This window comes from Lathamus discolor, chromosome 10 (genome assembly GCF_037157495.1).
Source record: "Lathamus discolor isolate bLatDis1 chromosome 10, bLatDis1.hap1, whole genome shotgun sequence".
Taxonomy (NCBI): Eukaryota; Metazoa; Chordata; class Aves; order Psittaciformes; family Psittacidae; genus Lathamus; species Lathamus discolor.
Window position 1 is genome coordinate 10,259,957 of NC_088893.1, and position 20,729 is coordinate 10,280,685.

General features: G+C 53.6%; 1 protein-coding gene across 8 annotated transcripts; it reads left to right on the forward strand.

Annotated features, from left to right (window-relative positions):
• Positions 1-622: 622 nt before the first annotated feature.
• SH3TC2 (SH3 domain and tetratricopeptide repeats 2) lies at positions 623-19,027 on the forward strand. 8 transcript variants are annotated; one of them, XR_010615033.1, is made up of 20 exons: positions 624-810; positions 2,599-4,177; positions 5,093-5,191; positions 6,351-6,455; positions 6,709-6,834; positions 7,251-7,356; positions 7,710-7,853; positions 7,979-8,180; positions 8,777-8,850; positions 9,631-9,826; positions 10,860-10,996; positions 11,110-11,151; positions 11,245-12,948; positions 13,052-13,232; positions 14,533-14,683; positions 15,456-15,578; positions 16,113-16,263; positions 16,887-17,083; positions 17,169-17,320; positions 17,429-17,511. XR_010615033.1 is itself a non-coding variant. In XM_065690315.1 (19 exons), exons 2-19 carry the CDS (start codon positions 3,881-3,883, stop codon positions 17,208-17,210), a joined length of 4,077 nt encoding a protein of 1,358 aa, XP_065546387.1. In that variant the 5' UTR covers positions 624-810; positions 2,599-3,880; the 3' UTR covers positions 17,211-17,407. The 8 variants fall into 8 exon arrangements, 6 of the variants coding, with proteins under 6 accessions (XP_065546386.1, XP_065546387.1, XP_065546385.1 ...); XR_010615034.1 differs by having other exon boundaries at positions 17,169-17,270; positions 17,429-17,505; XM_065690315.1 differs by lacking the exon at positions 17,429-17,511 and having other exon boundaries at positions 17,169-17,407.
• Positions 19,028-20,729: the final 1,702 nt, after the last annotated feature.

The window sequence follows — 20,729 nt, forward strand, 5'->3', positions numbered from 1 at the left end:
ATGGTGAACTGCAGAGGGCTTCCAGAAGGAAACGCGGGTATTAGAAAAGCTTGATATTAACTCTTTCATTGTTTTCAAAAGAAAAACAAGATAACCCCTGTTTTTCTCTCTGGTAGCCCTGTTTGTGGAGTTGAGGCAGGTGCATAAATACTGCTGGGTCCACAGATCTCTTGTTCTGTGCGTGTGTATTTGCATTTTGCCAGAGAAGGGGGTTTCAGAGCTGAGCGCCTCTGCCACCTCACCGGGGTGCAGGTAAAGCCTCTCCCTGGGGTTTGCTGCATCAGAGGCAGCCGGTGCACAGCAAGGATCAGAGGCCCCAAGCCCCAAGGATGCAGCGCTGGAGCTGGGAGCAGGCGACAGGTCAGTATGGGAGAAGCTGCTCATGCAACGCTTGCAACGGGAGGGAGCCGTGGTCAGCGTGGTCACACTCAGGCTGAGCAGAGCCCTGACCATGGTCACCCTCTCCAGCCCTTGTTTGCTGTGGGGCCGGGGTGAAGGTGTCCCCAGGGCGTTCATGCTTCCCCCCGGGAGCCGGCAGCCTGTTTATAGCATACCTCTGGGTAACTCATTGACCTGTGCTGGGAAGCGGAGGTTCCCAAGATGATAAGCCACTCTTGGAAGAAATTCCTTTCCTCGCAAGGGAGTGGCGGCGCTGGGCACGCTCGCCCGCCTTGCGAACACGTACACAGCCCCGCGCCGCGTCCCGGCACCGGCAGCGGTCCCCCGGGGACCCGGCTCTCAGAGGCTGGAGCTTCGTGGCCAAGAGTGCTCTGGAGGAAAGCGGTGCTGGGGAGCAGAGCGGAGGAGCAGGTCAGTACAGCCTCGCACCGCTCTGCCCTTGCAGCCGCTGGGCTGGGTGTCTCTGGCTGGGTGCCGGTCGCATGCCTGCGCCCTTCGTCCCCGGCTGAGCAGACACAGCCGGGGCGCAGGGGCTGGGAGCAGTGCAGAGCAGGGACACGGCTGCGTGAATACAGGTTGGGGGAGAAAGTCTGCACTTTTGGTCCCGGCTGAATTTGAGGCTCAGATGGTGACGGGCACACTGGGGAAGGACAGGTTTGGTTTGGGTCCTTTGTACCCGGGAACTGACAGGAGAAGGGAAGGAGAAATCACAGCAGACACACTGAGTTTAGCAAAGTGGATTTGGGACCAGGAAAGGTGCTGCTGTGTGGCAGCCCTGGAGACCAACAGTGCCTACAGCAGCTCCGTTGCACAGACAAGGGTGCCCTGACAGTCACCCTGCCTCCTTTTTTGTGCCCTGGGGAGGGAAGCGTGAGGCTCTGGTGCTCTGCCTGCAGAAGGGGCTGGTATGGCTGCACCATGTTCACAAACGGAGCAAAGACCCTGGAGAGTCAGCACAGGCAGAGACCCCCGGGAAATTGCTTCTCTACTTACTAGGACCAGGCTTTCCCAGGGAAGCCAGGATGAGGGCTTCAGCAGAGGAGATCCAGGGGGGTAAGCGGAGGGGTAGGGAGTGGAACGGGAAGTTTTTGAGTTGCTGGCCAAAAGGAAAATTCCACTTCAGGTCAAACAGAAGCCTGATACCTTTGCTTGTAGGGGTCGGGTTTGGTCACTGGGTTACACAGGTAAACTTAAAAGCAAAAAGAGATTTCAAAACCACAAAGGAAGCCATCCTTGTTTAGGAAATGAAACATAACATTCACTTGATCTAAAAGAAATAATATTGTCCACTGGGTAGAAGAATTTGATGCGAATTGGTGAGCTATTGCTAAAACCAACAGCATTCTGAGGGAAGCAAAAAGCTTTACCTGAAAACACCAACCCCACTGACAACATGGGCCCAAACCAGCAACATCTTTCATGTAAAGATGTGCCAGATTCCATCACAGAACCCTCGTGTTCCTGCACCTTCAGAGCATCCTTAGGTCGACTGTGGGAGTTTTCTAAATTCGGAGCATTCCAGGCCCAGCGTGCAACAGGAACAGACAGGGTCCTTGCCACAGGGAGGACAGGGCTGGCCTGTCCCAGCACTCACCTTCGTGCAGCTCCCTGCGGAGGCACAGCTTTGCACAGGACATATCAGCTTGACTTTAGCACACCAGGACAGAGCCGTAGCACTTTGTACCCTGGGGCTCAGGAGTCAGGTGAGCTGCAGGGAGGAGGATGAGGAGGATGCTCCCTTCTCCAGCCAACCCCAACATTTTGACATCTGGTTTCTCCTGGTGATGACGAGAAACCCCCGTGCTCTCAGGCTGCTCATGGGCAGGCAGGCTTTTCTTGGAGGCTTCCCAGTCAGCTCCGTGAGCACAGACTCCATCCTGCCACAGCCTGTCCCACATCTGGCTACTTCTTGTCCTTTTCTTTAGGGGTGTTGCAGTGGTGCCAGGCAGCCCCCATCATGGCACAGGAATCTGTCTGGTGAAAAACTACTCACTGGGGTAATTACTCACTCCTCTGGAGAAGCTCAAGGCCTTGCTGTGCATTGGGATGCATGGCTGAAAAGAGCCAGCAATGCTCCTGGAGCACTCCACAGCAAACAAGTCACTGCTGTGGTGGCACCAGCATTGGCTGGTTGCTGGTTGCTGAAGACCTCCCTATCTGTGACTTCTGTCAATAGACCTTTTGGTTTTTATTTTGCAGGGGCTGTGTTGCTCTGCCCAAGGATCCTCTGCAGACACCAGCCACCCATAGCACAGTGAGAGCACGCAGCTGGTCCTGAGTCCTGGTCCTGGATGCTGGGGAAGGTCAGAGCATGTGAGCAAAGAGGGAATGAGATTTCATCCTGTGCAGCCCAAAGGATTCCAAACAGCAACCAGATCAGCCTCTCCTGGTGTTCACACCTGAGGTTCAGACAGTTCTGATCCCAGAGATGAGATGAGCCCTGCTAGCCCTGCAGGAGCCCACAGTGTCTGTGCTTGCAGAGAGCTCCCCTGTGGCTTGCCTGGCCATAGCCCTGCTCTGCTGAGGTCGGTGTGGAGCAGGCAGTGCTGCCAGCCACCCTCACTGTGAAACGGGGAGAGCAGCAGCTCGGCCGGGAGGAAGGTGGTCCAGGAACAGCCAGCCCTGGATGGAGGATCCTGGACGAGCCCCAGCGGGGCAGCTCTGCAGGTAAGGCAGGTGCTTGCACTGCAGTCAGGAGCAGGGCTGCCTTAGGAAGGAGGGGAGATCAGTGCTGACGCTCTCCGGAGAGCCCAGTGGGAAGCTCAGGCAAACCATGGGGCTTCCCATGCCTTGGCTGGCAGGAGGAATGACAGGAATGTGCCACGTGGGCTGGGTGACACGCTCTCAGGAGCCCAGGGTAATGGCAATGGTGGGGCCAGCACAGGGTAGCAATGCCAGTCAGTGGGATGAGACCCCCTCCGAGAGTACAGCATCCAGCTCTGTGGCCCCCAGCACAAGAAAGGCATGGACCTGTCAGAGGGGATCCAGAGGAGGGCCATGAAAATGATTGGAGGGCTGGAACCCCTCTCCTAGGAAGAAAAGCTGAGAAAAGAATGGTCCAGGGAGGCCTTACTGCAACCTTTCAATACCGAAAGGGGGCTTATAAGAAGGGCGGAGAGAGGCTTTTTAGTAGGGCCAGTAGTGACAGGACAAGGGGAAATGGTTTTAAACTGAAAGAGGGGAGATTTAGATTAAAGAAAGAAGCTCTTCCCTGTGACAGTGGTGAGGCTGTGGCACAGGGTGCCCAGAGAAGCTGTGGCTGCCCCATCCTTGGCAGTGTTCAAGGCCTGGTTGGACACAGGGGCTTGGAGCAAGCTGCTCTGGTGGAAGCTGTCCCTGCCCATGGCAGGGAGCTTGGAACAAAGTCTTTAAGTGGAAATGGTGGAGTCACTGTCCCTGGAGGCATTTAAAAGATGTGTGGATGTGGTGCTGAGGGACATGGTCATGGTTTAGTGGTGAGCGTATTGGCAGTGCTGGGTTAATGGCTGGACTTGGTCTTAAGGGGCTTTTCCAACCTAAACGATGCTATGATGCTGTGATTCTAACCCAAGCCATTCTATGCTCTGTGCCTATCGCCCCCGCCTCGCGGGCAGACGGTGCTGCTCAAAAGGCGCATTGTGCATTGTGTCTGTGGCCGGGGCTGAGCCACGGTGCCGAGCAGTGCACTCCCCCCTGCCAGCGCTCCGCCAGCCCCCAGCTTGGGGCTCGGGTGTTGCTGGACACATGGGCTGCTGCCTTGAGATCCCCTGGCACCAGGACCTGTCCCTGGGATGCACAGGTAAGCTGTCCCTGGGGATGCCACGGCAGGACTGCGAGACCTGTGGCTGCAAAGCTCACACCACTGATGGGGCCACTGGGGAGCTGAGCACTTGGCTGCTCGCCTGCCATTGCTGAGATGGCCGCTGGTGTCCCCTCCTCTTGCTGGCCACTTGTGTCACTAGATTTGGGGGTGTGGGGAATGAGGCAGGGCACTTTGGCCAGGGAGGGGAGAGGATGACTAAGGGAGGGGGTGGTTTATTCCCATGGTGTTGGCTTTTCAGAAGCCCCCTTGCCACCCGTGTCCTGCTGCCACTGCTGCCCAGGAGCACCCCAACACCACAAGGCTTGCAGAGCCCATGGGGTGCTGCCAGCCCCTGAGGAGCGATTCCCGTGCTGAAATGCCCAGATGACCTAAGGGGGCTGTGCTAATGGGCTGCAGGAGGGAGGTGGCTCAGGGCCAGCAGCTGTAGCCATGCGTCCCCAGGTGAGCCGGTGCCAGCGGGTGCCACAAGCACCACAGCCCTGAGTGCTGGGACCTGCCCCTGGCTCCGGGCTGGCCCTGCTTCGTGTCCCCCGTTACAAAACATTTCAGCACCGGGGAGGTGAATGAGTCACTGGCACCGCTGGGGACAACTTCTCGCCAGCCGCTGCAATTGGTCTCTTGAAACAGCTCCCAGTTCCCTTTCTGAGCCTGGCCCAAACAGAAATAAACACCAAATCGGTGCGTGCCGCGGGAGGAAACCCGTGCCTCCTCTCACCCAAGCGAGCCCTGGTCCCTGCCTGGCTCTGTGGAGACCCACCAGCATGCTTTATCATGCCGCAGGCAGCAGTGTCTGTCCTGCCTCCTCCTTTGGCACATCCTGTGGAGACCTCTCTGGCAGGGAGCATCCTGCCAGGGATCCGCATGCTTCTCCCCACCTCCTGTCTTTCCCAGGGGAAGAGTGTGACTCCTGCTGTCCCCGCTCGCCCGTGCTCCTGCCCCGCTGGGACCGCCTGGAGGGAAAATGGTGGCAGGACAAGACCATGGCATCAGGTACCTGTCCTTGGGGAAGGGGGCTCAGCTCCTGCCCACCAGGGTCTGCCGGGATGCCGGGAGGTGAGGGAGGGATGGAGCAGCCCCGTCCATCCCAGCCGTAGGAGCCAGCTCACATTTAGCTCTGCCTCCGGCTCATTTCGCTTCCACATCTCCGTTTCCCCTGTGTGTAGAAGGGATGTGAGTTGCTGGATGAAGTCCTTTGTCAAGTGTGTTCAGATCAGCTGTTGAGAAATGTAGAGCCTTTTCTTTCAAAGAAAAGCTCATTCATTACAGGTCCAGCCTTGGGCCATTCTTTTCTACTGCTAACTATAAACAAGGATTATAATTCTGCGTGCAAATAACAGTTTATTTGACTGATTTGCAAAGCTGGCTCATTAAAAACAACAGCAGGGTATAGTTATGGTCACAGAAGTGACTTACAGAAGCCGCTGCGTGTTCCAGCTCCAGATCTCCAGGTACGTGTTTATCTTACAAGTCCAAGCTGATTGCTGACAGAAATTGGTTTTTAATCTTGTTACCCCTCCACAGCCAATACAGCTGTGGAAGAGCAAGCTGGATTTTTATGTGCCTCAGCCTTCATTAGCACAATTACCAGCTGAAGTTTCAGTTCCTGAATCCTTCATGGCAATAGCTGACGATGTGTGAAGCACAGAGAATCTAGCTTGGGTTTCAGACATTGAGCAGAGTAGGCAGGGAGCAAAATCTCATTTTGACTGCCAAATTGATGAGCAAACTCTCCTGCACTGGGGAAGTTCTCTCGCTCTAAGGCCTCCTCCAAAATACTCTGTGTCAGGGGTGACCGCCTTCTACCAGATCTGCTCAATGAGGGTCTGTCCCAAGAGTAAGTAAGTCCCCTCGCTTCAAAGCTACTCCAGTGCTGGAAGTAAGTCAGTATCAAGTGTATCATATAGTTAGGACACATCAGTCCCATAGATCTGGACTTCAGCCCTGAGCGCGAGCTTAGGGTGATATGAGACTCAGACAACCACCAGCCAGATCTGCATGGCAACCCATGGGCTTTGCTTTCAGGTGGTGTGGTTGGGCAGATGTCCTGGGTTCAGAGTTACTGGCTGGGCTTCAACCACAACAGCAGAATATCCTAGACCTCTGCCACAAAATTTGACAGCAGCTCTTCTGTGTGTGCCCCCCTTGCTAGGTAAGGCTGGGGCATCAGAGCCAAGCAACCCCGCTACTGAGGCAGCAGAAGGTTCTCCAGACACCCCCTTGGTGCTGCTGGCTGCCAGGGAGAGCTTTCCTCAAGGTAAGATGCTGCCTTTGGCATCACCCATATTTCTGTGGTTGAATGCAGCAAGGCCTGGCACTGCAGTTAATTGACCCCCTGCCATCCCTTGCATTCCTCAGCTTTGCTGCTGAAGGGGGATGAGGGGTTGCGTTTGTGTTGTTTGAGCATCACAACCAGGCTGGAGGCACTGGTGGGGCTGGCTGCAGGGAGGCAGCTCTGGGTGCATGGAGCTCCTTCTCCCCCTTATCCCTGCACATTTCCTTTTCAAGAGATTTCGCTCTTCTTCTCTGTTGAGAGCCGCTCCTCCCGGTGCCTCAATTCCCAGCTCCAGGAAGCAGCCAGAAAGAAGCTGTGGGCCCTAGAGAGTGATGACAGAGATGTCTGTGCCCTGTTTAAGGTAAGTGTCCCAGCCGGCAGGGCAGAGTGTGTACTGGGAGGGTCCTGGTGTGATGGGATCTGTGATGATGGGATACCAAACCCAGCTGAGAGAGAGAAGTTCCTCCAAGGCTGCTGCAGGGTATGTTCTGCACGTGGGGACTCTGTAAGGGAGTGGAATGATGAGGGAAATGAACTGGTAACAGTTGAGAGGCAGATGCAAAGCTGAGCCTCATGTCAGGAGCCTCATATGGGAGGCTCTGAGCTGCCTGGAGCTGTCGACTGCAGCACCATCCCCTTAACCCCAGGCAACTAAATCACATAGCTTCGGTCTCAACTACGCTAATAAATGAGTGCCTAGTCTCATTCCAGGGAGTAGTATTATTCCCACACTGAGAAAGGAGACCCCCTTAATCTTCCTTTGTCTTCCATGCTCAGGAGCTGTCAGCCAGGCTGGTCTGCATGCAAGCACAGGAGGATCGGTTCGTCCTCACCTTCAAAACCCTAGAAGAAGTCTGGAAGTTTTCCACATATCTGACTTTAGGTAATGTTTCCAAGGTGTGGGAGACCTAAACGGACAGTGTGAGGAGGAGTTTTAAAGAAGATAGTCTTTGTCACCAGAAAACCAGTAATGTAACAGGGTGCACAGACGAAGAATATTACTTAGAAAGCCTTGGTGTCCATCTACAGATTTGTGAAACCGCTGTCTGCATCAGTGAACGATACCCAGGAGGATGCCTTTTGGGTAATCCCTCTATAGCATTTTGGGGATGGAGACAGAATTAGAGGCTGTTGCCTCACAGCATGGTTGCAGCTGGCAGGCTGGGAGACACCCAAAGAGCACTTCATCCTGCCCCATGGAGAATGCTAACACTACTTTCCCTCTTGGTTTCATAGGGTATGTGGGCAGCTGCCTGGAACAGCTTCTCTTTGACCAGGAGTACTGGCTAAACTGTGCTCTGATGGAGGACACAGAGATCAGAGTTACTGTGGATGAAGATCGCTTGGCCACCATATATATGGGTCTGCTACTGCAGGAAGGTGAGAGGGACTGCATATGTAGAGACTTCCTCAAAAGCATCTCCTCTGGGCTGGGTTGTAGCCCTGTGCTGGGCTATGTCTTGCACTCATGCCACTGACCTGGGCACGACTCTTTCTATCTGCAGGTAACTTTTTTTCCAGAGCAGTTCCTGGTGCCCGGCAGCCGGAGCAGGAGGGAGAGGAAGCCCTGCAGCTCTGCAAGAACGAACTGATCCACGTGAAGAGTGTTGGGGAGGAGTCCAAGTGGGAAGGGGTGTCCTTACTGACGGGTCAGCGCGGACTGGTGCCTGTGACAGCTCTAGAGCCAATACCTCACCCATTTTACCAGTAAGTAGACTGGACAATTAACAGAGCTCAAGCCAGGATTCTTCCCTGATCCTGATGCGTGAGCTGGCACCAAGCCTGGAATGAGAAGTTGCTCTTGCCTCTAGCAGGGGTCAAGAGCTGCACAGTTCTGTGAGGATATACATTGTACATAAAGACAACCACTGGGACCAGTTCAGGTCCTGTTAAAGGGACAGCGCAATGACATGCTTCAGATATCATTCTTGTACGATATCGATTTAGGTCATACACGAGACTATTTAGGTTTACATGTGAATAACTGGGAGAAAAAGCATAACCCAAGCCTTAGCCAGTCAAAGTGTGGATTCATGTTGAACACATGGATGAGCCTCAGACACCCTCAGCTCCTCTTGTCCTGCTCTTACCATGGGCTGTAAGGCTGCAGTTGTGAGATGCAAACTGCCTCCCATGCCCAGTAACAGCATTACAAGGCATTACTAGACTGGCCATGCTCCATAGCAGCTCTGGCACTTCCAGGGGAAAGAATGTCTGTCCTGCTTGCATGAGACCACCCCTGGTGCTGGCCTGAGGGCAGGGCTGCTCGGAGAGGACCAGTGTGGTTCCCTTTTGCTTTGCAGGTGGTTCCTGAGGAACTATGCTGTGAGTTTTGGCATCTCCCAGGACATCAGTGGGACAAGCACCGAGCCAATTGGTGAGTGACACCCGTGTAACACAGCTGCCCTTCCCAGGGAAGGGTACAGCTCTTGCAAACCTGGGTTTGGCCACAAATGCAAAGGACCCATCTGATCTGATGACACTCCATTGCAAGGTGCTTTAAGGGAAAACAGCATCTTTGGCCTCTCTTGAATGGAGAACAGAGCTTGCAAGTTGCATGTACTTAGAAGGAAGATCTGAGCAATACAGAGTACAGAGGGCTGCTGGTGGTATCCTCCTGCCACTGAGTTTCCTGTTCTACTGCAGTTTTACCACTCCTTTAATTCTTTCAGAACTGAAGTTTTATATAATTAGTCTCCCATCAATGTGCATATGAAATCTGTGCCCACCATTCTCCAAGCCACTCCTTCCCACATATGGGCATCGTTGAGTGCATGTTGGACTTGAGAAGTCACTGCAGGTGTGAATTTGGCATGTAGTGTGATGGACATTTGTACTGCCAAAGAATTCACTCCTGGCAGAGAGCTGAGACAGTTCAGCTTCTATGAAACTTCGTGTTTCCAGACACCTTCCATACTGCAGCTCTCAGAGGTTTCACTATTTGGCTATGTGGCTTTTGTCCGTGTCTTTTGTGTATTTTGTTATAATCTTCTTCTCAAGAAGAGATGTGACTCCGAGAGCACAATAAATCTTAAGGGACAGGGAGGTAACCTTCTCAAGCTGAAATCACAGTGTCTCCTTGCCCAAGTCTTCTCCAGTGAGGAGGTTTTGACAGTGGCCTTACACTGAAATGCCCTTTTTCGCCTTGGTTTCCCAGTCAAAGGCAGCTGCACAGCCACAAAGGACCATAGAGGAGCAGCATGGGATGAACTGAGTTTCTCCAAAGGAGACAGCATAGAAGTCATTGGCTTCTTCATTCCAGGACTCCCGTGGTTTGTGGGCAAATCCCTCAGCAGTGGGAGCATTGGATTTGTCCCAGCTCAATACATAAGTCCCAAGGCTTGCGAACCTCTGTAAGTTTACTGCTACCATGTCAATTAAATTAAACTCAGGAGAAAATGAAGGGAAGACTCCAAGTCCCAACTCAAGGCTATGTGAGAGTCCAGGGCTGGTGATTTGCTTTGCAAGGCCTTCACAGAGGATTCATTTGAGGTCTGTCCAGAAGCCTTGGCAAGGCTGTGCTGCCAACAGGCTGCAGGAGGCTCTGCTCAGACAAAGCAATCGTATTTCACTTGTCTCAGGTGATTCTTGGAGAGGAACAGATCTGGCCCCGGGCTAAGACTGGCTTCGTGCTAAGGAAGCCCAGGAGATCTGTGTACCAGACAAACTGGCTTCACAGTTCCACCTAGAAATGTTCCTGACTTCGTGGCTTTGTCTGAGGAGCTGTGAGTGTGTCAAGGGTGGGGAGTGCGGTCACTGCCAAAAAACCAAGTCCTGCTTTGCTTCCTCCTGCCCCTTTGCTTTCTGTGGGAGGTGGAGGCAGACAACCGCTGGCACAGTTCCTCCCTGAGCGGAGTTAAACACCCTCCCAAGAACACAGACAGAAGTTGTCCAGGGAGGGAGGGTGACACAACCCCGCGCTGATGACCTGGGCACTTGTCTTTGTTGGTGGCTTAAAGACATAGGTCAGGTTCAGTACCCATCCAAAAAGGCTTCTCCTCCAAGAGTGTATGCGGGAGGACGAGGTCCTAACCCGTTGCCAGGTCTGCTGGGTTTCCTGGGTCATGTGCACTCAGGGTAAGTCTTTGGCACTTTTCTCTCATACTACAGAGAACAGAGAGATCAGATGATGCCCCGATCTACAAAGGGCTTCCGGAGACAAAACAGACCGATGGGTTACTCCCTCTAACACCCATAGGTTCCTCCATGAGAGCATGGATCTGGGAGCCTTGATGAGGAAGGTGTCCCGACAGAATTCATCTGCAGCAGAGCTTTTCTGGTGGGAGGAAGAGGAGGAGTGGGAAAGCCCAGCCCAGCCTACAGGGCATCTGTCGTGTCAGGAGACGGGCAGGCGCTGACTGTTCTCTCCTGTCTGCCTCAACCTAGGGGAAAAGGCTTGGTGTTTCTGAGCGAGGAAGAAAAGTCCCCGCTCCTGCGCATCCCCTGCAATGGTGGTGAGCAGCACTTCACCACCCTCCTCAGTGACATGGCACGCACGGACATCACCTCTGTGTACCGGCTGGGTGAGTCTCCCCTCTCCTTACATGTCCAGCCATACGGCTGCCCATGGGGAGCAGTGCTGGGCAGTGCCTAGAGAGCTCCTTGCTTTTTGTTTTCTGTTTGTCTCTTTGTGTAGATGGTTTTGAACCTACAGCCATGTTCCCGAAAGTGCCGTCAGGTGAGTATGTGGAAGGGACATTGCTTTTATGATAACTTCTGAGGGTGAATTTTGACATGGGGAAACATCTCACTATGATCCTGTCCCTTCCAGAGGCTGTTCTCCGTGGCTGTAAAGATATCCAGCTGCTACAGTCCTGGGAGGAAATAAATGAGTTGGCTACCAATAGCACCTCTGAGCTGTCTAGCCCAGGGAGTGAGTCAGCCCCTCATACACTGGAAGATGTTCTCCTGGAGAAGCTGGATGATTTTGATGATCCCAAGTTCTTCATTGACTTGAATGCTGGACACATGGAAGACGCTGATGTCTTTGACCCTATATTGACCTTCCTTAACCAAGACAGTTACGTGCCCAGTTTTCAAAGCCTCTATGATCTCAGTTTTTCCTTTCTCAACTCCACTTTTTACGGTTTCTCTGATGAGGATGAACTGATCTTGTACCTTGAGGCGTCCAGGAACTGGGCCAAGAGGACTCATTCAGTTTGGGCTCATGTCAGGCTCTGTTTCCTCTTGGGTAAGCTTTGCATCAAAAAGGTCAAGTTCTCCCAGGCTCGAGTCTACTTTGAGGAAGCCATGAGCGTCCTGGACAGGGGTTTTGGGGACCTGCCCCTGTTGGCTGCATTGCATGTGAACCTTGCCTCCATCTACTTGAAGCAGAACATGAAGCACAAGTTCTCCTCCCTGCTGGGAAAAATGGTGGCCTTGCTTGTCTGCCTGCCTGACCGCTCTTTCAGCTCTGAGAACGAGCTGGAGGTTATGATGTATGTCCTGAGGGAAGCCATTGCTGTGGGTAATGCTCCCTTGGAGGCAAGGGTTTGCTTCCTTATTGTCAAGCTCTTCCTACAACTCGGCAAAAATGATGAAGTGCTGCCCTTTACTGAGCATCTTCAGTGTCTCGCCACCACTTTATTCAGCCCGGACACTAGTTCTATGCCACTGGATGCCACCCCCATCTTGAGCTACCTGTATGACAAGAAGTATCTGCCAAATATCGCACTGGCCTCCGCCAGACTGTTTGTTCCCACTGGCATCAAGGGGACACCGACACCCACTTGGAGAGCTGGCTTTATCCTCCAAAATACTTCCAGACTCCTGGGAAGCCAGCTGGAGAGGAGCAGCATCCCAGCACTGGCCTGTTTCTATCTCAAGCAAGCACTGCATTTCTCTGGGGAGAGCAGAGCGGTGCCCATCCAGAGGACGCTGTGTACCATCTTGTCCAGGATGTACCTCCAGCATGGTGTGTTGGATGGGGCGGTCTGCTACGCAGCCATGGCTGTAACCGTCAGTAGACTGATGGGAGAGGAGGAGGCTTTTGAGTCTTCCCTGTCGTTGGGGTGGATGTACCTCCTGCACAGCCAGCCGGGACCTGCTGCAGACATCATGTGGCAGCTCTTGCGCTCTCTGCATGGGACAGACAGCGTGACTCAGGGGGGAGCGGTGCACAATCTCCTGGCCATTGCCCTCAAAGGAGAAGGGCAGGTACAAAAAGCTGCAGAGAACTACCTCCGGGCCCTGCACAAAGCCAAGGAGACTGGGAACAAGAGGAACCAGGCTATCGCCCTGGCTAACCTGGGGCAGCTGAGCCTTTCACATGGGGCGAACCAGCTCTCTGAGCTCTACCTGCTCCAGTCAGCTCAGCTCTATGCTGAGCTCCAGGGTAGCGAAGACCTGGAGATGGAGCTGGTGCGGGTGCTGCTGTGGCTAGCGCAGGTCATGGTGAACAGGCAGAGGATGGAGGATGGCAAACTCTGTTATGAACTGGCGTTGGTTTTTGCCCTGAAGTGGCATAACGTGAGGAGTGAGTACAGCCGTGCTGGCGGGAGCCAAGGCAGCGTTCAGCTCTGTGTGCACACCTAACGCAGTCCCCTGACCTGTCCTTTTCCCTCCCCTGTACCATGCAGGTCAGCTTCACATCACTGAGTCTCTCTGCCATTTCTACAGCAAAGTGTCCCCCAATCTTCAGGCCTGCATCACCTACCATGAGCACTGGGTATCTTTGGCACAGCAGTTGCAGGACAGGGAGCTGGAAGGCAACATCCGGCAGACCCTCAGCCAGCTCTACCAGGCTTTGGGCACACCTGAGTAAGTCCTGTCTGTGGCTGCTAGATGCTGCTAGAGTGGGGTCCGTGCTCACTCAAAGCAGGAACAGTGGCTGTTAGCTGGGACAGAACTGGGTTCTGGCCAAACACAGTTTTCCAGGGAGATATCCAGCCTTGATCAGAGGGGACTCAGCAACAGTGGTTTCATCACTTCCTTTGGAGGCTTTTTCCAGTGATCAACCACCATTCACCAGTAAAAATAGGTTCCTTATCTGTTATTTGAGTAAGTCTGGCTTCAGCCTCCAGCTGCTGAGTCTGTCTTTCCTATCTCTGCTGAAATATTTTCCCCAGGGAGGTACTTAAGACCCCGTATCAATTCACCTTTCAAACTCCTGCTTGACACATGCAGGTGACTGATTAGATTAGGTGGGAGGGGAGAGGAGACTTGGACAGACCACAGACTTTCTTCAGACTTTGAAGGCAAGTGTGTCAAATAGTGGAGGTAGCTCCCATGTTCCAGAAGGACAAATGAGCAGGGGCTGTCATTAACTTGGATGTTAACCTTGCCTCGCTAGGTCACAGTGAGTTCAGAGGGAAGGTATTTAGGAAGCAGACGCCTGTCATGTGAGTGATGCTATTTAAGATCACAAAGCACCCCATTCCCTGGGCTCCAAGGACAGCTGGAGCCCAGTCGCCAGCAGGCGAGACACCAAGCAAACACACATGCCCTGGGCAGTGCCCAGCGCTCCCTTGGCCACAGCTGCCTTCTGCAGGCAGTGTGTCCAACCTGCTTGCCTGTCCTGCTGCTTGTCCCCTTGTCCTCCAGTGACCAAGGGCTTGGAAAGGGGCTCTGAGGTCTTGCACATATAGCCACAGATGTTCCTCTTCGACTGCACCGAGGGACAGACACTAGGCAGGGATGTGGGTTTGGGTGCCAGATGATGTATGGAAAACTTAGGTGCAAGCTCTCCCTGTCTTATAGCCGGGAGTGACTTTGAGGCTTAGCACAGGGGACCAATAGGGTTTACAGATGACGTGGGCAAAACTCTCTTTATCAGATTAAACAAGCAGAGGTGGGGAGCAGCGCCTTTGGGAGCTACCTTGGGCTGTGCTAAGCACTGGGATCCTGGGCTGGTCTGAGGTTACCAGATGATAACGCACACATGCACTAAAGCATGGAGACTTGCACAGTTTTCTCTTGCTCAGAGCTGTCCGTTTGTCTCTAACCTTTGGCAGCTGCAGAAGGCAGGATTGCCAGTGGAGAGGTGTTGTAGCTTTGCAGCTCATTGCTGGAGGTGTCCTCTGGTTTCCCTATAATGGATTTTTCCCTGTTTCCATCACAGGGCTCTGAGACAGTCCCTGGACTGCACCAAACAGAGTCTAAGGATCTTCATTGACCTTGAGGAGACTGTGAAAGCAGCAGAGGCCTGGCTGCAGGCAGGAAGGCTCTACTATCTTATGCAGGAAGATGAGCTGGTGGAAATGTACTTTCAGGTATGGAGGAGGTGGCTGAAGCAGTCCCATACCCATCCTGTCTAGCTGCATTTCCATCATAGCTCCTTAGTAGGAGCTTTTTGCAGCTGGAAGACGGGGAAGAAAAAGTTCTCATGAGTAGTATAAACCTGCTGCTGGAAGGAGGAGCTGTTGCCTTACACTCACGCGCTATCTAGCACTATATTTCCTATCTTGCCTTCATACACTGGGTTTAGAGGATTTTTGGGTGAGAGCCTGTGAGTTTATTGAGTGAGAAAACGATGTAGGAGTGCCAAAGGAAGCTGGAGGTGCCAGGTGACCAGCTCCCATTGAAACACACATAGATAAGGGGTAAGATGCTAGGGAAGTGCTTGCAGACTTCTTGTAGTAGAAGACTACTGGCTTCTTTCCATCTCTAGCTCTATTTTAGCAGCTGAGCTGCAAAATGGAATAGCAGGTCATAAAATCTTAGGGCTCCATTTGGGGAGCAGCTTCTATTAAAAGATGGGAAATCCTTTCAAGTGCCCTGAGTCAGCAGAGCAGAAAGCTGGTTGAGTCTGCTGAGGCTGAGCTGTGCTAGGGTATTGAGCAAAGCACCAGCCTGGACACACAAAGAAGATGCTTTGGGTCCTCACTCTGTTACCCAGCTACTCGCATGTGCTGGCCAACCTGTCTCCATGCTGTTTGGAGCACTGGGGCTCATGTTTATGATGGATTGGTTTTATTTAATCACACAAATTTCTGTGTACAACTGTCTCTTTCCAAGTCTCACTCCAGTTCATTTTCCTTCTAGGCAGCCATTCAGACTGCTCTGAAAGGGGAGAACATCTCCTTGGCCATGGATCTTTATGAAAAAGCAGGTGATACCTTTTTTAATGGCAGCCGAAACAGAGAGAGAGCAGTGGATTTTTACAGGGTACTGATCCCCCCAGGCATTTCTGTCCTTGTGTCCCCGCAAGGTGATGGCTGTGGGGAGCTTTGCCTCTGGGCTGGCTGCAGCACTGTGCGGACAGGCTGGAGGGATGGAGAGGGCCGGGATGGTTCTGAGTGTGCCAGAGTGCAAACTGCTGCAGGGGGCAAGCCTGGAGCACAGACACTTTGCAACAGCTTTAGCTCACCCCAGAGATCATCTGGGAGGTGGGAGCAGGATCCTTACGTTATAAATCCTGGCAGTGTTAGGTGTGAGCTGGTTGCTCCTGGGGACGTGCTCAGGGTCAGAATAAGGGCAGAGATGTGCTGCTCAGGTTTTGAGAACCACGCTCTGGGATATGAAACCAATTTTCAAGGGAAAGAAGGAGCTAGGACCTGAAACTGCAGCACTCAACCCCTCCATCATCTGCCTGCTATGTCAAGCACTTGTTCCATGTGCTGCTGTTCTATCACCCCTCTGCGGGCAGTCCTGTACGGGTACATCCAAGAACAGCCTGGACTCACTGTCCTCTCTCCTCAGGGAGGTGCTGTGCCCTTGGCCAGAAAACTAAAGGCCTCTAAGACAGAGCTGCAGCTGTTCAATAAGCTGACAGAGCTGCAGATCAGGCTGCAGGGCTACGAGAAGGCTCTGGAGTTTGCCACACTGGCAGCCAGGCTGAGCATCAGGGTCGGTGAGTGACGCACACGCACAGGGTACAGGGACTGCTGTTCCCTGCAGACGGGGTTGTCTTTCTGCGTGCATGTGAAAGGGGGATCTCCTGCTCTCAGGAGACTGCTGACCTATTCTTGTCCTAACTGGTAACATCTTTTTAAGGCTGCTTCCCTTTTTAAGCTGCATGACAGGCACATGGGCGTGCTTTGCTATGGTGGTGGGACCGCCTGAGCAGAGGGTTGTTGCTACACCGAAGCACGGGAAGTCTGGTGAAGGCACAGGACTGAACAGTTCCTCTCTGCCCTGGCTCTTCTGATACCCTCATCCCTTCCCATTACAGAAATAGTTTGAATGGGCAAAACGCCAGCATAAATGTCTGAGATGGAACCAGTCTCATAATAGCCCCTTTGCAGCACCAAAGAAATCCCCTGGTTGAATGATTTACTCCTTGGACAATCTGTCCAGCATTGGTATCAGCACCCCTGCCCACAGCTCTGTTTTCTCTGAACCACCTACTGATGCAGTGTCCCCTTAGGAAGATATCCATGCCTCAGGCGGTTGCGCAAATGCACCCCCAAGCAGCTCAGCATGGGATGTGTGGTGAGCTGTTGCAGGGAGACTGTATCAGCAACTCTTTTCCAGGAGATCAATTACAAGAGCTGGTTGCATTCCACCGCCTGGCTACAGTCTACTATTTCCTGCATATGTATGAGATGGCAGAAGATTGCTACCTGAAGACCCTTGCCTTGCGTCCCCCCTTGCTGCAGTGCTCTGGAGAGGCCCTGTACTACTGCAAAGTGTATTGCCACCTTGGCAACCTGACCCTGCACAAACTGAAGGTAGGAAACCTTTCCATGACGCTGTGTTGAGCACTCTGGTCTTGACAGAGAGCTGGAGGTAAGAGTATCACATCTGCACGTGTAGGCAGCTGCATCCTGTGACTCTCCATCCGATCTGCAGCTTTAGAATGAATGCATACAATGGGCACAGCCAAGTTTTGAAGGGGGAAAAGCAATTTGGAAAAAGGTGCTGGCACTTGGCTGTGGCTGTGTGGAGCCCCATTTCAATGAAGTCAGGTGTCACCGTGTTCTGCCTGGAACCACTGGGCTCTACTCCAGCTCCCTTATTCCCCGCAACCCTCAATTAAACCACTTCCTAACGCCTGCCCTGTCCTTTACCGTTAGGATGAACAGGATGCAGCAGCCTACTTCCTCCTGGCCCTCGCCGCTGCGACCGAGCTGGGAGACCAGGGGCTGCAGGGCCTCATCCGCGCCAAGCTGGGTGACATCCCGGGTGCCCTGCAGGGACCTGAGGGCACAGTGGGCTGTGCCACGTTCCGGCCCAGGTGGCTGAGTGAAGGTGGCCACGTCGTCTGACTGACCACAACCTGGGGACTCCACTGTGAGCTGTCACACAGCATCGTGCTGTGCCACTGGCATGGGTCCACATGCTCTGCAGGACAACCGGCCCCGGAGAGCACCACATCCTAAGGAGCTGCAGTGTTTGGTCTTCTTGTCCCCGACAGACAAGGGGTGAAGCGCTTGGAACCCTGCCCTCACTTTCCAGGAGCAGGGATGTACATCAAGGCTGGGCGTCTGGGCAGGATGGGGAGCCGGCAGCAGTGCTGGCGCCTGCAGTGCAGTGGGGATGAGCAACAGATGGCAGTTGGAGTGTGGGTGCCCTGCCTGGGTGGGGACACTAAAGTGCTGCCATACACCAGCTGCCACACGCAGCTCAGGTCCCATGGGGCAGCTCAGCCCAACCCAAATGTGTTTTAACTTGAATAGTAACTCCTTTATTTATTCCTACCTGTTCTCTGTCGTCTGCTCTGCACAGGTCTGTGACCCATACCTCTGTAAAGCCCTGGACCTCTTTGGTACAAAGCACCACCAAAGGTTGTGGCAGTGGGAGGCAGAATTCGGGAAAGGAGAAGTGAAAGGGGCTGTGGACAAGCCCTGGCTGCAGGTGGGCAGGAGCCCGGGGGCAGGCAGAGCCCACCCTCACTCCAGCCCTGCCATTCAGCTCAGCAGTGATGTTGGAGCAGCTGTGGTGGCCTCTTCTGCCCCACAGCCCATGTGCGCTTTCTGCATCTAAAGCATGAGCACACTGCGGGTCCTGCATGGCAAAAGAGCACTGGAGCGGGCTGCCCAGCGAAGTGGTGCAGTCACCACCCCTGGAGGTATTTAAAAGATGTGTAGATGTGATGCTTGGGGACATGGTTTAGAGGTGAACTTTGTGCTGGGTTAACAGTTGGACTTGATGATGTTGTGTGGCACACATCCAGCCCCTGGGCAAGGGTGCTGATGGGACACAGGGGGACTTCTGCGGGGAGAGGCAGCTGCAAAGCCTTTGCATGGGCCGTGGCCAGCCCCAGGAGGAGCCAGCAGCCTGCAGGCAGCAAGCGAGCTGCCTTCAAGTGCCCTGACCTACATGGCTGGAGAGAAGCAAAAGCTCCTCTGTGAAGCAAGCAGGAGGAGCAGGAGGCACCGAGAAGCCTTCTGAAAGCAGCAGGAGCAGCAGCAGCTCTCCTCCATAGCCCATCTCACCACCAGAGAGCAATAACTGCCCACGTTTGCAGCCTCGTGTGGGCAAGTGCTGCTTCCTGGCTAAGGCTGACTTTGGTTTTCAGTCTTGACTGGTGCAGAATGAAGAATGAGCAGGTTTTGCTCTGACAACCAGTGGCCCAGTGGAGCTTCCCAAGGAGACCCAGCTCCCAGTCCTTCCACCTCCCTGCCGTGGTCCTCTGCTTGGAAATGCTAAATGCAGAACATTCATTTCCTCACTGCTCTTTGCAAATGCTGACTTCATTTTCCCCTCTAATTCCTGCGAGGCATCCATCACTGGGGCAATGAATAGTTCACTGCTTGTTTACCAGGCATTCCTGCAGTGCGTTTAGGGAGCTGCAGCCCTGAGCACAGAGAAGGTAAATATTCGTCCCATTTGGAACACAGCAAGCTCAGGGGAGAACCAGTTCCTAGAACCTTCCTGCCTCGCTCCACAGGGCTGCCTGTTCTCAGTTCAGGCGGCTGAGAAGTGCCATCCCCAGCACCTCACTTAGGGATGTTGCCTAGCCCCACGGTAGCTTGATTGCAGTACCCAGCCTGTCTGGTCCCCAGAAATGCCCTTTGAGGTCCCTGTGATGACTGGAGGCTCAAGGCCACCACTGCTGCTGCCCAGGGATCCCAGTGATGCTTTTGTTGCCAGTGGTTGTAGAGGCTGGTGCTGCACCACTGCCCGGGCTCTGTGCTTGTGCCTCTATATCTGTGGCAGAGCCCCCAGACCCACACCAGTGGCCAGTGACTGTTGTGGCTCTTGCCAAACTTAAGTCCAGTGGAGGATGAATCACACAGAGAACATCCCTGCAAAAATACCCCTTCCAGAGCCAAAGCTGAGGCCATGCTGCCTAGCACCAGTGAGAAAAAGCAGGCTTTGTTTAAACACAGAGGGTCAGTGTCTCAGCTGGTCTAAATCAGTTAAGCCCCATGAAGTCAAACAACAATGTTCTGATTTGCAGGGACTGTAGATCTGGCCCATCAGTTTTAACCAAATGTGTCCTCTTTAAATCACAGCAAACAAATCTGTGGTGCCTGCAGTTAAAACAAGAGACTTGCTCCTTGGGAACATCCCATAAAACATCATTTCCCCTCTCCCTTGCCTGCCTGCCCGCTCCCCCATGCTGTGACAAAGCTGGGATGTTCTCCAGGGGGATGAGGGGTCAGGGTGGCCAGGGCTAATTAAGCCCTGCAATAATACTTGGAAATAAAGTCTTAGAGCAGTCGGTTGTGTGTAGCAGCTTCTGGGCCTTGTGCCCAAGGGAGGGTGAGGATGCAACCTCCCTCCAGCCGCCAGTGCAGTTTTGTGGGCAGAGAAACAGATGCCTCTGGGACTTCGTGCCAGAAGAGGTCAGGTCCTGGGGCAGCCAGGCTGGGGGTTGTCATCCTCCACCCCTTCCTGGGTGGAGGGATATTGTCCATCATTCCTGGGGCTTGGAGCTGTCTGTCTTTTAGATGCAGCAGAGAGCACCCACGTGTGTATGTAGGGGGGGAGCACAGGGACCATGTAAGGGATACGCATCAAGGTGCTGCAGGGTGCAGAGCCTGGCCAGAGCTGCGATGCTGCTCCAAGAACAGCAGGACTGTAGAAACACATGAGCTATTTAGCCTAGGATAGGCCACCAGTGTGCAGCCTTCCTTCACCAGCACTTATGTCAGCTCAAACAGACAGGGGAGGAAATAGGGGAAAGGAAGGATCAAGTCTCCTCTTACTCCAGGTATCATTATCTTGCTGTGGGTTGTGACTGATTTCTGAGCCACATGTGACTGTCAGCTCCATGCCCAGTCCCAGGAGTTTTCCTTCCTTCCACGCTGAGACAGCCGAGCTGGAAATAGGAGTGGTGTGGACCACGTGCAGCAGCACATGCCTTCACACAGCTGCCAAAGCAGCACCTTCATTTCCAGCACTTCCAAAGAGTGAAAGGTGCTGTAG

What these genes read in the sequence shown, in the direction of transcription:
- SH3TC2 (XM_065690313.1), top strand. Translation starts at nt 3,958, where the DNA reads ATGCTCTGTGCCTATCGCCCCCGCCTCGCGGGCAGACGGTGCTGCTCA. An exon ending in CAGGCTTTGGGCACACCTGA is followed by an intron (nt 13,233 to 14,532) that starts GTAAGTCCTGTC and finishes TTTCCATCACAG; the next exon opens with GGCTCTGAGACAGTCCCTGG. An exon ending in CAGGCTGAGCATCAGGGTCG is followed by an intron (nt 16,264 to 16,886) that starts GTGAGTGACGCA and finishes ACTCTTTTCCAG; the next exon opens with GAGATCAATTACAAGAGCTG.